Source organism: Petaurus breviceps, unplaced genomic scaffold (assembly GCF_028583685.1).
Source record: "Petaurus breviceps papuanus isolate PSGF00001 unplaced genomic scaffold, PetGlider_PUasm1.0 218, whole genome shotgun sequence".
In the NCBI taxonomy this organism is placed as follows: domain Eukaryota; kingdom Metazoa; phylum Chordata; class Mammalia; order Diprotodontia; family Petauridae; genus Petaurus; species Petaurus breviceps.
The window spans coordinates 190181-206932 of record NW_027185872.1 but is presented as its reverse complement, the minus strand read 5'-3'; the positions used below and the strand labels follow the sequence as shown (position 1 = coordinate 206932).

At 43.7% G+C, this 16752-nt stretch overlaps 1 protein-coding gene across 11 annotated transcripts in view; it reads left to right on the top strand.

Annotated features, from left to right (window-relative positions):
• The window catches only part of HDAC9 (histone deacetylase 9), a 534753-nt gene that overhangs the window by 356751 nt on the left and 161250 nt on the right, over positions 1-16752 (top strand). For 9 of the 11 annotated variants that reach the window (XM_069094422.1, XM_069094416.1, XM_069094421.1 and 6 more), the window contains one exon: positions 10873-10935. In XM_069094422.1, the coding sequence (XP_068950523.1) occupies positions 10873-10935 (63 nt within the window). Of the gene's footprint in view, positions 1-9773; positions 10407-10872; positions 10936-16752 lie in introns of those variants that run through there. The other 2 variants (XM_069094417.1, XM_069094418.1) reach the window with 2 other exon arrangements.

Sequence of the window (16752 nt, the reverse complement as noted above, 5' to 3'; positions counted from 1 at the left end):
ACAAACAGAAAAGAAACAGTCACTGCCTTCAGTTTCCAGTGTTTGGCATTTACTGCCTTTGTCAGCTCCCTTCTCCTGACTTTTAGTCTTCTTAACTATGACTCCCTGCGTCACAGATCTTCTGGCTATTACCTGAACAACACCCTCTCTCTCTCAACTCTTGGCATGTTCTCTGGCTCCCGCCCCTGCCTCTTGCTCATCAGCTATGCCTCTTGGCTTCCTATAAGTCCTAGCTAAGATCCCGTCTTTCATTAGCAGCCTTCCCCAACCCCTTTTCCTTCTGTTGATCATTTCCTAATTATCACCTATACAGCTTGCTTTGTATATGTTTGTTTGCATGTGGTGCCCTTTAGATTGTAAGCTCCTCAAGGGCAGGGGCTGTCTTCTGCCTCTTTCTGTAACACCATGACTTAGCTCAGGTCCTGGAACATAGTAGGTGCTTAATTAATGTTTATTGATTGGTTGACAATGATGAAGGTGTTACTGGCACTGAGGATCCTTCTGAAGTCATTTCTTACTCCAAAGGTAAGAATCAAAGTCCCCAAGTGTTTACATTCTGTTGTTGGAGACAACATGTATATATAATACCAGGACTCTACCAAGACTGGGCCATTCCAAGTGTTCAGCATGACCTCCAGCACATTCCAAATGCCTCCCCAACCTCTTCAAAGGCAGTTGGGCTCATTGACCTACATGTATTATCCCTGAAAAGTTAATAATTCGGTGACCAGCACTGGGTGAGCAACAATTAGGGGAGAAAGGTCTATATTTGAAAATGACAAGGCATTGGGCTCCAAAAGATTCTTTTCCTTCTGCAAGAGCCGCTGATGATTCCCTCCAGGCATAGCCAAAATGAAAATGCTCAGGGCCCCACTTCATTACAAAGAATAGCTTGTTATTGCTTCGGGTGAAGTAACTAATGTTAGCCTATTGATTTTTAAATAGACCATCTCTGACAGATAAAAGGAAAACATTAGCTCAGGGAAAATGCTGTGTCTATAGAACACAAATCCAGTCTTGCCATTAAAAGGCAAAGTGATTGGAAGAAGTCTCCCTTGTGCTCTGGGAGATGACTGGAACCGAGTGTTTCATTCACATGAGTTTGGCTCTTCATGTCCGACCGTAGGAGCTTTTACGGTTTTGCCCCATCAAGGCAGAACAGCCAATGGGTCTGATCCACCACATCTCTGTGGTAATTCAGTCCAGGTGAAGTGAGCTTTGAGGCAGGGTTGTTTTACCAGCCAAGCACCTCCTATGAGCAAGGTCTAGCGAGCTGTGGTGCTAGTCCTGGAGAAAATGATTCTACTGAATTGAACAAATGCTGGTTATGGCCAGAAGCTGTGATTTCGGAAGTGGCCTCGCTTTGCAGAAAGAGGAGTTTTCAGGCAAGTGGCAGAGAACTGAAATCAGATTAGGGATGGAATGTCGCCTTTCACTGGTGATTCCCCTTTGGTACCATCTCCATCTGCTTGCCTCTGGCCAGTGCCCTGGATCGGCATTTGTGAAACTTTTGTGTGTCCTGGACCCAGCTGGCAATCTGGTGAAGCCTATGGAGCCATTCTCAGGGTCACCTTTTTTTTAATGCATAAAGGATTACAAATTATAATAAATAGCAATTATAAGTACAAGGAAATAGACATTGTAGCAATTATAATGATGACAGTTACAATGAAATATAGTTATCAAAATATCTATATTTTTTTAAAGTTCACAGACCCTAGGTTAAAAATTCCTGCTTTAGACCAATTAAGAACCATTTATTAAGCATCTGTTGTGGAATGGAGAAACAAAGGCAAAAAATGCTTGCCTTCAAGGAACTTATATTCTATTGGAGGGAATATTATATGTATATAGAAAATCTATCAATATCAAGTATGAAACACTTACTGCATGCCAGGCACAAAATATATGCAAAGTAATTTCTGGGAGGAGGAGAGCTTACAGCTGGGTAAGGAGTGAGGAATGACTTGAGCTAACAGCAGCAGCTTATCTTCTCTGGCAGGTTTCCTGAAATAGATTGAAGTGAATCACTCTGACAGTGGGTACTTGGCTTGGGAGAGTCAGAGGGGCTGGGTGGAGAGAGGAGCGAACAAGATCTGGGTTCAAGTTAAGCTTTTGATGAAAAATGGGAGCAAGTTATTAAGAGGCAGAAATTGAATTCTGGGTTTCTTCATCCCAAGTCCAGCTCTTTTGATCTGTCTCTTTCTTCAAAGTATTCTACAATAGTGACCCTTGATCTCAAGATAATGCATGATACTTAGAATCCCAGAAGAGAAGGACCCAAGATGGTGAGATTTTTGTGACCTGCTTATGTCTCTACCAAATGTCTTAACCAACATTGACCCTCGTGGTGGATGGGTGACTTTAAATAAATAAAAGTGGTGCCCCATTATCCTTGAGCCAAATTTAAAGAGACCCTAGTGTCCTCACCCTCATTGCCCCTCCCCAAGTTTCTCTTTGATTTGGGAAACACATCAATGTGGGGCCCATCTTCAAAGTTCCAAGGCCTTCTCTTTGTCCATTTGTCACTATCTGTCCTGTATATAACTTGTCTTGTGTATATTTGTTTGCAGGTTGTCTCCCTCATTAGACAATCAGCTCCTTGAAGGCAGAGGCTGTCTTTACTTCTATTTGTATCCCCAGTGCTATGCACAGTTCCTGACACATAATAGGCCAATTGACTGATTGATTGACACAATCAGCTGGCATTGCGTTAAGTCCTTCAGGATGTCAGCTGAGATACCTCACACTGTAGTTTTGATACTGATGAAAAGGGAGCAGTGTCTTGTGTGTCCTGTAGAGGAACTGGGACCTGAGCCAGCCTGGACTTACAGGGGCCAGGTTAAGAGCACTGGGAGAATTGCTCTGGCTTTTGAAATGGTTTCTCTGTCACAAATGGCACCTGTCCTGGAGTAGAAGAATGCTTAATCTCCATGGGAAGCTTGGAATGTTGGTTCTTTGAAAGTTCAGATATTTGATTGTTTAAATTCCAAGCAAAGAAAATGCTGTGGTCTTGAGAGGTTTTTTTTTTCTCTTTCTCTACATATTCAAAATGCAGAATGTTTAGCAGGTGACCAGGGAAGAGGGCATTTATAGAAGAACTGGGTCAGATTAGCAAAGAAAGCCCTGGAGAAACCTGACAGAAGTCACCTAGCCTTTACTGGAAGACATCCAATAAGGGGGAGCCCCCCAGCTCCCCATGTAGCTTGTCCTGTTCCTCAGTGATTCTAGTTGTTAAGAAGTTTTATTGTACTTTGAGCCAAAGTCAGGTCTCTGAACTTTCTACCCATTGTTCCTAGTTCTGAGGTAAAGACAAAGTCTTTTTTCTTTCTCTCAAGACAGACTTTAAAGCAGCAATCATGCCAGCTCTTTCTGTCTGCTTTGGGTCCTGTCCCCCAGTTTCTAGATATTTGGGATGGGGAGAAAAGTATCATTTAGTAATAAAAGGAATCGACTGAAACCCCTTCTCACTAACAAGTCCAAAAATACGTCATTTTCTACGCGTTCCTCTCTGTAAGAAGGGCCCTAACTTCTCTGCAGTCAGGGCCAGTGACAAATCAAGTGAGAGGCTTGAATACCATCAATAATGCAGCGTCAGGAGGCTGTGTCTGAGGAGCTGGAATTCTCCTGAGGATGCTTTCACAGCCATATATCCAAAGATAGCCTTTTGTCTCAGAGCTGGCCTGAACACTGTCTTGACAACCCAGACTTTATGAAACCTAAAAGGAATTAGCCAGTGCCTTGGGTCTGGTGTTCCATAATGTAATGGGAAACAGAAGCTCTGAAAAGATACCACTTAGAAAAGAAAATCAATATATAAATAGCTTGGTGTTTGTTACTTAGGAGGAAGTGGATTATATTTCAGTTTTCTCGGCTTAGGTGTTTCTTTTTCCTTAAATTCTTTTAGTTCAATTCAACAAACTATTATTAAACCTTTACTGTGGGCAAGGTACCATGCTAGGTCCTGGAAACAGAAAGACAGGCACAAAAAGAGAGATAGCTCCTGCCCTCAAAAGGAGTACATTTTATTGGGGGAGGGGACATAAGCTGTCCATACATAGATTAGTCAGCATTGACAACTACAGAGAATAAGAAAAGGCCTGATATTGGAAGTGGCAGCCGAGGTCTGCTTGGAAGGAAACTAGGTGAGAGTAGAAAGTGAATTCTAGATGTGGAAGACAGACCTTGCAAAGGCCTGTGGGCAGGAGATGGCCAATCACTTATGCTAATTTGACTCTAGCAGAGCGCAGGCAAAGAAGGGTAATATGGTAGAAAACTGGGACCCAGAGGTTCTAGGGCTCCAGGTGAAGGGATTTCTCTTTTATACAAGAGGCTGTAGGGAGTCCGTGAAGATTTTTCAGTAGGGGGTGACAGGATCAGATCTGTTTTAGGGATATCAATATGGAAGTGTTCAGAATGGAAGAAGACCTATTAGGAAGCTGTTGAAATAGGCCAGGAAGGAGGACCCAAAGTGGGAGAGAAAGGTCTTAATGGGAGAGCTGTGCCAGAGGTAGAATGGATGAGGCTGTGCCATTAGCTAAGGTCCGGGTCAATGAGAAAGGATGGGAATTAATCAGTCAACTAGCAAACATGTACTGAATTCTAAGTGTCTTCCACCTTGCTAAGTACTGAAGGTACAGAGAAAACAAAAGCAGTCACTGCCCTCAATAAGCTTACATTCTAATGGGTGAGACCATGCAAATTTAACTATCCATAAAAATTGCTACAGAGTCACCTTAGAGGGAAGTGCCAGCGTGGTTAGACTAGGAGAGGCACGCTCGGATTCTTTGACTGGGACCACACACTTACTTAGTGTGTGATCCTGGGCAGGTCATTTACCTCATCTGTGAAAGAGCCTCTAGGACCTCTTCTAGCTGTAAACAAAGAGCAAATGAGGGGGAAGCACTGTGCTAAGAGATTTACAGATATTATCTCAATAATACATGAGATAACAAAGCACTTTGTAAACCTTTAAGGGCTACTCAAATGCCAGCTATTATTAGAAGTTTTAAGACAGATGGGGAACTGGGTACCATTGGCAAGGGTTAAAGAGTCAGACAGGGGGCAGCTAGGTGGTGCAGTGAATAGAGCACCGGCCTTGGAGTCAGAAAGACCTGAGTTCAAATCCAGCCTCAGACACTTGACACACTCATTGTGTGACCTTGGGCAAGTCACTAACCCCGATTGCCCTACCCTCCCCCCTCAAAAAAAAAAGAATCAGAGAGGCCTTTGGAACAGATGGCAGTATCAGGGAGCAGTGGCCAGGGGCCTCCCAGCCTGGACAGGCAGTCTCCTCTTGGTCTCGTTCTAAGGTTGTTGTCACATGGAAGCCTCACCAATATTTCTGGATTCCTCTCCCTGTCCCCCTTCTCTGCCCCAGTGCATGGCAGCATATCTACCCTCCTCTCCTAGATCTGGTCCCTAATGCTCCCAGAATTGCCTACAAGGATGGATTGTTTTGATTTTTTAAAAATTGTTCTTTAATAATGTACCCCACTGGCTAATTTGGAAAATGGCAGTTGAACAGAGATGCACGATCCGCTTATGTTTTTTAACCATCTAATTACAAGCTTTGAAAAAAAAAAACCGCCTCAAGAAAAAGCTGCCAAATTTCTCTGATCTCCAGGTCATTTATTTTCAGCATAGTAAATATTTGGGGAGATCTTTTCTGTGAAGCGAATGTGGTAGACATGTTCATTCACTTACTTTCTTATACCATATCTGAAATCTAGTTTTTTCCAAACCTAAAATCTCAGGACCTGAGTTCAAATTTTGATTTTGTCATCTGTGCAACTTAAGGAAGTAACATCAGTCCTCTGGGCTTCAGTATCCTCCTATATGAGACAGGCTGGTCTGAGAGAGAACTCTGACCATGTTCCTGTTGGAAGAACATTGAATGATGAAGCCTTTTTGCTGCTCAGTGACAGCTGGTTCTGGGCATACTCAGAGTGCTTACATACTATCGGGTAATCAATGGGCACATAGAGAAGCAGACACAAAATATATACAAAGTATATGTGAAAACATCTGGAGACAGGGCACAAACAGCCAGGTGGGTTAAACAGGCTTGCCAAAGGAAGGGGTGCTAGAGTTCAGCTTTGAAGGCCTCCAGGAATGCTAAGCCAGAAGTAAGGAGGGCGTGCTTTGCAGGAACAGTGCTGGAATGTCACATGCAAGCAAGAGAGCACTGGGGAGCCAGAGCAGGTAGAGAAGAAGGTGCATGTAGGCCAGGAATGGTTGGCTAGAGTCAAGCTGGGAAAGGCTTTACAAGCAAACAGGGGAGTTTGTAATGATCCTGGAAATGCTAGGGAACCACTGGAGTTCTTGAGAACTGACAAACTAAGTGATTTGAGGGTAGGAACTGTTTCTTTTAGTCTTTGTATGCCTAGTCACAATACTATCGTAGAAGAGATGCTTACTTATTGAATGACTGATTGGAGATACTGTGTTTGTATGTATGTGAGCACACACACATTTGAATACATTGCATATGTGTGTGTGTGTGTGTGTGTGTGTGTGTGTGAGAGAGAGAGAGAGAGAGAGAGAGAGAGACATTATGAGCAGGGAAAGTACATTTTAATGACAAGTAAAATTTACTTCCTTTTTCATAATCTTTTTTTTTTAATATCACCTGTGCCCATTCTCCCAGAAATTAATGAGGATCAACAAGGATTGACTTTGTTGTCTTCAGAGCAATTTGGATATTCTGGGGTTGTAATGTTAATGGGATATAAGTTCTTCCCCACCCATTAATAGGCCTCACCTGGAGTCCATTAAGGGAAGCTTGCTTAGGGGATGCTTGCTGATAGGGAAGATTTCATAACATTTGCTCATTTGTAATTAGGCCCTGAGTTGAGGGTTGAGATGCCTTTTGGCTCTAAAAAGGATATATATATATATACTCTGAAGTTAGAAATTTGCTTTGGGGCTCACTTACTGGAAGAGTGTTCCTATGATTTGACCAAATGAGACTCTGAGTAGCTGTTAAGGAACCTCCTGACTGAAAAACCCAGATGTTGCTCCTTCTTTCTCTGGTAACTATGTATATATTGTCTTTGTCAGACAGTTGGATCTGTCTGTTGATCTGTGCTAATTTCTCAGTTAGAAGCTGTGTCTATTGGTCTATTTCTCTGCTTTTCTTTTCTTTTTTTGTATTTTCTTTGAAGTTCAGGGTGCTGACTTTTCCCCTGAACTAATGAATGTAATTAAAAAGATTGTTGACCCTTTGAACAGCTATCTTTCCTAGTAAAGCAGATCTAAGTACCTCTGGTAGCAGTAATCCTGGGTACTCAAGCGTGGTTGCTGCTACAGGGATATACCGGGATTGCCTCCTTGCATTTTCAATAAATTAAGAACATCTTAACTTGGTCATGAGTAGTTTTTTGATAACCAAGGAAACAAAGTCGAGTTATGTGATTTATTAGCAAGGCTTGTAACTGCAGAACAAATCAGATCCAGGGCCCCCTCAGTAGGTACGCAGATACTAAAGAGAGATTTTCAAGGGTTTTTTATAGGAAAGTACAGTTACTATTTTTAGCAGGTATTATTTTAAAATTTAGTGACTTTCTAGAGTTTGAAGACTCTGGTCAGTCACCTGTATCCTGAAAAACAGTTAATGGTACAATGATAAATAATTTTCCCAAAGTCATGTGGCTTGTAGGAAAACTTAAACTCAGGAAAATGGAGGCAACTCCAGCAGCTGTACAAAATGCCAGGACGATATAGAGTTGATACAATGGAGATAATTTGGTTTTCTCCACTTGCTATAATGAAATGTTTGTGGTGTGGATCTTGTCAGAGCCTTGTGTTTTCTTTCACTGCCTTCTTCTATGACCCTTTTAAGGTCCCCAAAGCTACTCTGAAATCAAATGAGAAATGTGACCTTTTTCATTAGTAATTAACATTATGTCTACTCTGGATTACTTTCCTATGGCATATTAGTGGCATTACAGACAGTTCTTGCTTTATGTAAGTGGACCACTCTGCAGACCTCTATATTTTTACATAATTTGCTCGCCAAAGTGGGGAAGGGAGAATGGGAGGAAGGCAGGAAGAGGGCCACACACCTGTGGAAGGAAGAGGTGTGGCACATTGTTCAAGGGCATGTAGGGGTCAGAGACAGAGAAGTGAGAATGGGTGGAACACTTGGGGGAGGGCCAGCCAAAGTGGGTTTTGGGGGAGGGGGGCAGATGTGAACATAGACAGAAGAAGTTGGAGGACATGTAGTTCCCCTAGTTGTGGTGATTTTATTCCCCTATTAACTCATGACCAATAGTACTGCCATTCAATTAAGAGAAATTTATTAAATGCTTAAGCAAAACCAAATTTGTAACTACAAAGATGTGTCAAATGCAAATAATAGGTATGTATAAATGATCTTTGGAATACATTTTGTTTGTTAATAATAGTAATAATTGTTTGTTAATAAATGTTGGGAAGAATACTTATTCTTTTTGATCCAAAGATGTATTGATATAACCCAACTGGAACCTACTAATTAGTATTCTTGTATGAATGAATGAATAAATGAAACTTGCTTAATACTATTTGCCAAGCACTGTTCATGGTGCTGGGGAGTACAGAGAAAATAAAAGTGAGATAATTCCTCCCTTCAAGGAGCTTATATTCTAAAGGGGAAGACAACACATAGGGGAGTGGTAGCCAGGGAAGAGTGTCTTGGTCAGGGAAGCCACAGGGTAGCTGTGACAGGGTAAGCAATTGTTGAGTCCTTTCCAGAATCCATGGTCATAGCACTTGGATGACTGTAGTCTGTTCTTCCAGTGGATTCCAGGGAAGATGATCAGAACTCATGAGTTCACACTCTTCTTATCTCAAGGATTCTCACTTCTCTTCTGCCTTGGACAAGGGTGGTTTAATGCATACTTGCCCTCAGGAAGATGCGATTGGGGCAGGTGACTTAATCTTTGGAAGCTTTCTTCATCTGTAAAATGAGGCTAATAAAAGTACCTGCTTCACAGAATCGTTGGGAGGATAAAATAAGGCAACATTTAAAGTGCTTGGCAGATTGCAAGTAAATACAGCAAATGTCAGCTATTGTTACTGTAGAGAGGGACTTGGTGAGACGGGAAGGCAATTTCCTTGCGCTCTGTTCACATTCAGAGGAGACCAGTGAAGCACCCAGCACATCCATAACTTAGTCTTCCCTCTTTCCTCATGACTGGCCCATCTATCATATATTTCCAGATTTTTCCTTTTCTTAGATAACTGAAGTCTCTTGAGAAATGGATGTGCTACTCAAGTCTGCAGTTCTCATCCATATTTCTGTATTTAGAAATCGGAAGAATCAGTCAGTAAAGCTGAGAGGCTATGTAATTGAAAAGGGATGCTAAGACAGCCCAGGGGTTGGAGAAATGGACAGCTGATATGCCTGATAAACCCTTGGGCTGGGATGGGGGGGGGGTGAGGAGAGGGGAGGGCTCTTGCTTCCAGAAACCACCTCGCCCAAATAAATCTCCTGTCAGCTCTGAAACTAGAAAGGCAGCAAAGCTTCCAGGGCCACAGCCAACTGCAGTGCAGCCAGAGAAAGAGGCAACAAAAATAGCACTCCAGGATTCTGTGCGTGGGTGAGGCAGAAACCGCACACTGGAGCAAAAGCTTCCCGTGGCATCAGAGCCCCAATGCGGAGCTTTTGGCCCTCGGCTTGCTGCCTGTCTCTTAAACCAGAACCCGCACTGCCAAAATAAAATGCACAGCCCGTGGGCCCTGTCCAACCTGCGGCTGCCGGGGCCGCTTCGGTGCCTTTGCAAGCTCGGTGGGCCCCGCACAAGGGTCTGTCTGCATGCATGCATGCATGCGTGCACACCCAGACGGTGAGCTCCCAAGGCAGCGAGGCAGGCCGGGCCGGCGAGAGGAAGGGGTTAATTCCTTCTGAGGCTGCGCAGTAGAGAATGCTGCTCGGCGAGATAGAGCTGGGGCCAGCTGTGTTTGCGGTGGTATTTTTAAATGCATTAATTCAGGCTCCAATCACTCAGCCATGCTTGACCTATTTTTGGCTCAGGCCGGCCATTGTTCTATTTCTGTTGCCTGTGGGCCAGGCTGTTGTTGATTCATATGCAAATGGATGATCACTCGCCTTAGCCAACTTTAGACCGGAGACAGAGAAAGGGGGAAGACACACACACACACCACACACACACACACACACACTCACACACGCACACTCAGACACACACGCACACACACGCACTCTCGCACAAACACAGGGAGGAGGAGAAGTAGGAGAAAGAGGAGGAGGAGGAAGAGGAGGAGGAAGGCACCAGGACCGAAACCACTTGCCGGGAGGGAACGAGGGTAATTTCAGCTCAGTCTCTGTGGTCTCCAGAGCCTCTGGTGAAGCCGGGTTCCTTTGGTTTCCTTCTCTTGTTAATATTAGTCTTCCTTCGCTTGTAAATATCATGCGGAGGTGGGATGGGGAGGAAGATGGGTGGGGGGGGGCAACGAGAAGACCAAAAAAAAAGCCCGGGGCAGCGCGGCTGTTCTCCACCTGCTCGGGGTTCCCCAGATAGACTGGAGCCAGGAAGGGCTATCTCTCCTCAATTTTCTCTCTCTCTCTCTCTGTTTAGCTCCTGGGTCGTTTTCCTTCTGCAGCAGGTTGCCAATGAATTCGAAGCATTTAGATGGGGCAGGGGTGGGGGGCAGTGCATGTCTGCATGGATGGGGTGGGGGGTGAGGCACCAAGTTTCTCCTCTGCTGTCCTGCCCACCCCACTTCGAGCTAGAGGGGCGATTCCCCTCGCCAGCCCCAGTTCCCTGGGCGAGCCGATGCATCTTCTCTAGCTGAAGCGGGAGGGAGGGCCACCTGATTGGAATATACTGCAGGCAATTTACGAGGCGGAATCCTGTTTTTCTTCAGATGGGGTGGCTGGTCGCGAGCAGCTGTTGGCTCACCAGAGAATGCACAGCTTGATCAGCTCAGGTAAGAGACCTCCACAGCACGGTTCCCACGCCTCCATCCCCTTCCTTCCTTGGCGACCAGAGACTTCTGGGGGTGGGGGGCGAGGGATGGCAAAAGGGGCCGGCCGGCTATCCAAATACAGCCCAGGAAAAGAGCCGCACCTTCTATTCCTTGATCCGGATTCTCCTCTCAGTCAATGGATGCGACCGAGAAGAAGCCCTCCGGAGCCAGTCCTTGCAGAACTTGGGGCCGGCCAGGGGGACTGCGGCTGCTGCTTCCCCTCCCCCCTTCCCCGCTTTCCGCTGCCTGGGTTACCAACAAGTGCAGGAGTGTTGGACCTTGGCGGGTCCGGACTAGAAAAGGGAGAGCCAGGCCCCTTGTGAGTTTATCCAAACCGGGCTTGTTTGGTCGTTTTTAGTTGTTGTAGTTGTAAAGCCGGCGGGCTTGGACTCTGGGCACCTGTTTAGACAACGCCCTACCTGGGCCGGGCACTCCAGCTGGATTTACCAGGTGAAAACAGGGGGAAACGCCATTTATTTATAGACCAACCCATCTAAATGGGTTTGCTGCTTGTATGGTGGTAGGGCCTGCCAGTCCTCCCTCCCTGATGTGCTTTTGGTCTGGGGCCCTGAAGTTAGATGTTGTGAGGGTGAGAAGAATCTGATTTTTATGGCTTTTGGATCCTTCTGGGGAGCCATGCAGCTGGGATCATTTACCAGAAATCCAGGGAAATGGGATGGAAACAGGTGCATGATTTCCAATACTTCTAGGCATAGCCCCGTGTGGGAAAAATAGCTTTGTTTCTTAGTTTTCTCAGAATGCATGTATGTGCAGAAGGGGATACAGAGATATGGGATTGGTCTCTAGCCCTTCCTGAACAGTTTGCTTTGAGTAAAAGAGACTGATTTGCCAGGCAATCACCCTAGATGAAGTGTTTGGACTTTGGATTCAACCTGAGGGCTAGTCCTTCATGCTGATTTCCAAGGGAAAAGAAATAGGTTTCAGGGTTTGCCAGTTCAACCTGTAATTGGCTTGAAACCTTTTCAGCTACATGTCAGGTGATCGGCATGAAGCTCTAGGGGACACCTTAGGCAGGCCACTGAGTTATCTGTTAAACGTGGCTAGTTTGGTGTCATTAAGTGGGAAAGGAATATTCCACAGGTTGGCATCCTCTGGGTTTGCTTGAAGCAGCTGTCGCTCCATTGACAGCACACACAGCTTAATCTTCTGAGATTATTTTGTAAGTCAGATTGCGTCTACCCAATATTTTTTAATGATTTATTATATGCTTGATATTCAACATAAATATAACTAATTAAACTTGCCTTGCAGTGATTTCTGTATAAATGAATTCATTTGACATAGTATTGGATGTTTTAGGATTTGTAATAGGACAGGAAAAAGAATATTAGGGGAATTAACATGGGAAATAAAGAAATAAACCTGTAATTATATACAGAGGACACTACAGTATATCCCAGCATTCTCCTGAAACTTGGAATAGATAACATCCTCTTTTGTACAATTTGAGATGCTGAAATTTAAATGAGATTATCATCCTGAGGATTGCCTGCTATCTTCCTTTAAAAAAATTGACAACCTCATCTTTTCTCTCCCCTCCCCGAAGGCTCCACAAGACATCATTTTCTTCTCGGAACTGATGAGAGAAAGAGATGTTGGGAAGTAAATTGATTTGACCCAGTGGGGGGATTCTGACTAGTACTGTAACTTAAATAATGACTTAAACTACACTATATGTAATCATAAAGTAGCCTTTGGTTATTAGCTTCTGTTCCATAGTTTACCTATGTGTGTCTTCTTCAATCTGAGGGCTTCATGCCACAAATGGAATGTTTCTTCCATGTGTAGGACATGCAATTGTACTCCGGAAGGCTGTGCTCCAGCCAGCCAGGATGGGCGAGGCCCCAGGCGGTGGACAGGTGTTGGGGTACTTCCCTCCACACAGAGCTGCTGCCAGGCTTTTCTATGCTGTGCTAACACATTCTCTTGGTCCTTTCTAAGCCAAGGTTGTCCCTGATGTTTTAGGTGGTTTTGATCCCAAGCACAATTGATCTCTAGGAAAGAGGAGTGTGTTTGAGAATGTGCTCAATTTTTCCCATGAAATGGAAACATCCTAATTCAGCTTTCTTGTTTCAAACAAAAGGAAACTGAGTCCCATAGAAATAAAGCTCACAGCACTCAGATCTTTGAGTCACAAAGATATTTGATATGAAGAGGAGTTTTTCAATTTGCTGTATTTTATTTGGAGTAGAAAAGATCACAACTGCCTTCTTCTTCCCAGATTTTTCACATGGTTTATATGTCTACCTAATAGAGGCAGTGTAGCATAGTGGGCAGAACTCTGGATTTGGAATCAAGAAATTCTGGGTTGAAATCCTGCTTCAGACACTTATTCACTCTGTGACCTGGGGCAAGTCACTTGACTTAAGTCTCAGTTTCCACATCTGTAAAAATGGGGATAATAATAGCATCCAAATCACAGGAGTATTGTGAATATGAATAAAAACACAATTTTGCTAAGCACTTTCTATGTGTGAGGTGCTGTGCTCCAACAGTTCCAGTACCCAAAGAGCTCATCTTCAAACACTTATGGAAGCATTCAATGGCAAGGTGCCAGAAAAGGTCCCCTGGGCCTGAGGGAAGGCTGACATGTGAAGTGCTTTGTAGAATCTGGCATTTCAGCTACACGTGTCCTGTACAGGTAGAATGCTATTGAAATACTTGTTTTCTGCAGATAGGATGGTGGCTTTCCAGGAGATTCATGGTTTGGTGCAAGTTAGACTAGGTGACCTGTCAGGTCACTTCCTGGACTGAGACTGGATTGTCCTTATTTGGGTTATGAACTTTGAGTGGATTTTTGAGTGCTAGGGATGGGGTGATGCTCTCTCAGGCATTCTTCTGGTCTGATTTCTCTTATGACTGCAGTATGGATTTGTGAAACAGTCAGGGTTGGAGTTTCTGGTCAAGGCTTATAGTGAAGACAAGATGTTCGATTGTAGTGGAAATAATTCATTTTCAGTTTTTCTGCCACAATTTCACAGTCTACAAAATGGGTAAAATAAAACATATCTGGGCTACCTTGTTGAATTATTGGGAGATTTCCTTGAGTTAATGTAAAACTGTATCATTTGGTCCAGGACCTCTGATTTCTTCAGTATGGGAACTCCCTTCCCTGGAGCAGGTTTCAAACCTTCAGCAACTTAAAGACCTCTGTAGAGTTTGCTGACTCTCAGAGACTCCCATCAGTTGCCTTCCATTGGCTTACCCAGATAATTAATCATAAGAAGTGATGGTAAAATACCAAGGCTCAGCATTTCACTGCCTTGGTGATGTTAGCTCACATTTCTAGACACTATGCTGGTTTAGAAAGTAAGTTTTCTCATGATGGTACTCTGATACAAAGTCGCATAAATGATACCCTTCCCTTTTTTAATGGGGAATTGGTTCAGAGAGGTTGGTTAATTAACATATGATCACATAGCTACTAAGTGTCTAAGACAGGAGGTCTTCCTGACATAAGGTTAAAACTTGTTTTGTTCAAAGGAGATACAATATGTGGGGGCTAGAATCCTGGTCCCCCAATTCTAAGGCTGGTGTTGTCTTTCTTCCACATTGATGTTTTAGCCCAAATGAAAAGCCTTATGGCTACTTGGTTTCAGATTCAGGGGTGTAGGATGTGACCACACAAGAGTCTCATTGAAGGAACAAAGCAGGGCTTGTTGGGAGGAAACTCAACAGGTATTATTTCAGCATTTTCCCAATGCCTTAGTGGAGACAGCCATGTGGCTCATGAATGATCACCTCAATGATTACCTTGAATGAGCAGCCTAGAAGACCCTCAGCTCCTGATTCCTGGGTCATGGGGATCTCATAGGTAGACATCTGGGACTCTCATACCATGTGCTATGAGATGCTCTGGCAGAGGGCATTTTCTGTCTCAAAGGAACTGAATGAAAATGTCTTGGCAATATCTTTCACATCCCCTGGAACAGAGGGTAGGCACCTCAAAAGGGAGACAGGGGGCTAAGAAAAGCCTTTGGGGACTGCAGAGCTATGGGAAATGAACCTTTGGAAAACCAAATCTTAAGCCAAACTCGTTGTGAGTACACCTCAAATTGAAAGGTTGTTTTCAGTCCCACACTCATCTCTGCTATATGATTACCACCTTCTATCAACATAATCACATCTTTTATGGTCATCACAGAAAGAGAAGTCTTGGAAGATTGGACACAGAACTGCTGTCCGGCACAAGACTGACTTCCACTACAAATGGAGGAATATTCTGAGAATTTACATGTTTCAAGTTTTCTTCATGCATGGTGGGGGGGAGCTTTTAAAAATATTTAGACATTTTGAACAATGCCTCCCAATTCTGACATGCTGGAATTTTGCAACACAGAGCATGACCATGTGAACATTTGACAGAAGCTTCTGTGTTTCATGGATTTTGAATGCAGTAATTGTTCATCTATTTCCCTGAGTGGCTAAGGTTGTATCTTTTCTAATATTGACTCAATCAAGAACCCTGATGGGATAGAAAGACTTTTCTCAGGTCCTTTTGTTCATGTTTGAAATATTCTGGGGGACTTCCTCCAGGACTGGGCTGTCTTGAGGACTGGACGTTTCAAGGCTATGAAGGAGCACATAGGCTTCCTGCCTCATGGCTATTTCGTACTCTTGTCATTTTCTTTCTCAAATAATACATTTCTTTCATCATGTCTTTGCAATCCATGAAAGAAATTGAAACCCAAGCAACCATTTTATATGTCACTTGACAGTTACCAATGGAGAAGCAAAGGGATGCCAGTAGTCTTCTTGGCAAGCCTGTGGCTTCATCATTTAGACGAGAGGTCTCTGAGTCATGGCTAGAATGAAATACTCTCAGCTTCTTGGTTTTCTGGTGGAAGCATTCCAGAGAACAAGACCATAGAGACATAACATTTGTGGAAGTCAACTTATCGACTATTATTAAGCACCAACTGTGTGCAACTCTGTGCTAAGCACCAGAGATATAAAAATTGAGGAACTCTCCATCGAAAATGCAAAAGAAAATGCTACGTCAAAGAAGACTCATATTTATATGATGTGTTTTTAATTCACTAGAGAGAGGGGACACTATATGGTCCATATCTTTTATTAAAATTATTTTACATTCTACAACCTTTTCTGCCCTTTTTTCCGTCATATTTTGTTGTTGAAGCACGCCCATTTTGTTTGGCATTGATGTCTCCTTGAAAAGCAGCATGATTGTGCCGTGCAACGTGCCCCAAATGTCTTTGTGTTTGCTCTGCTTCCCTTAATTATTGTTGTGAATTATTGCTCCCCTCCACCCCTTTCCAGCTATCTTCCCTTTTAAGTGAAATCTTCAATGAACAGGCTTGATAGGCAGCCAGCAGAGGTCTAATTATGAAAAGACTATGACAGAAAAATGACATTTTACCTTCTTGTGGTCACACAGGTGGCCCCACGCACAATTGGGGTTGGTCAGGTGGGAATTAAAAAGGAGAGTGAAGTTAAATCCCCTCAGAAGACCAAAATAGACCAGGCTTCAGAGCATAAAAGGACTTCAAAAAGGTGGTTTCTGAGGAGGTGCCGGTCAAGGCTGGAACAGCGTTTCTTCTTTTATCTGAAACAACTGAGCAGTCCTGTGTGAAGTAAGAAAAATAGGCTGTGTTTTCCATGGGCATTTTGTTTGCAGAGTGGGTGTTAGCTCACTAGAGAGGTGGTGAACTCTGGGTGCAGAAAGAGGTATACTTGATGGGTTTTTTGTCGTTGTTGTTTATTGGAGTATTGGGTATGGGTCACTGGGAAGTAAAA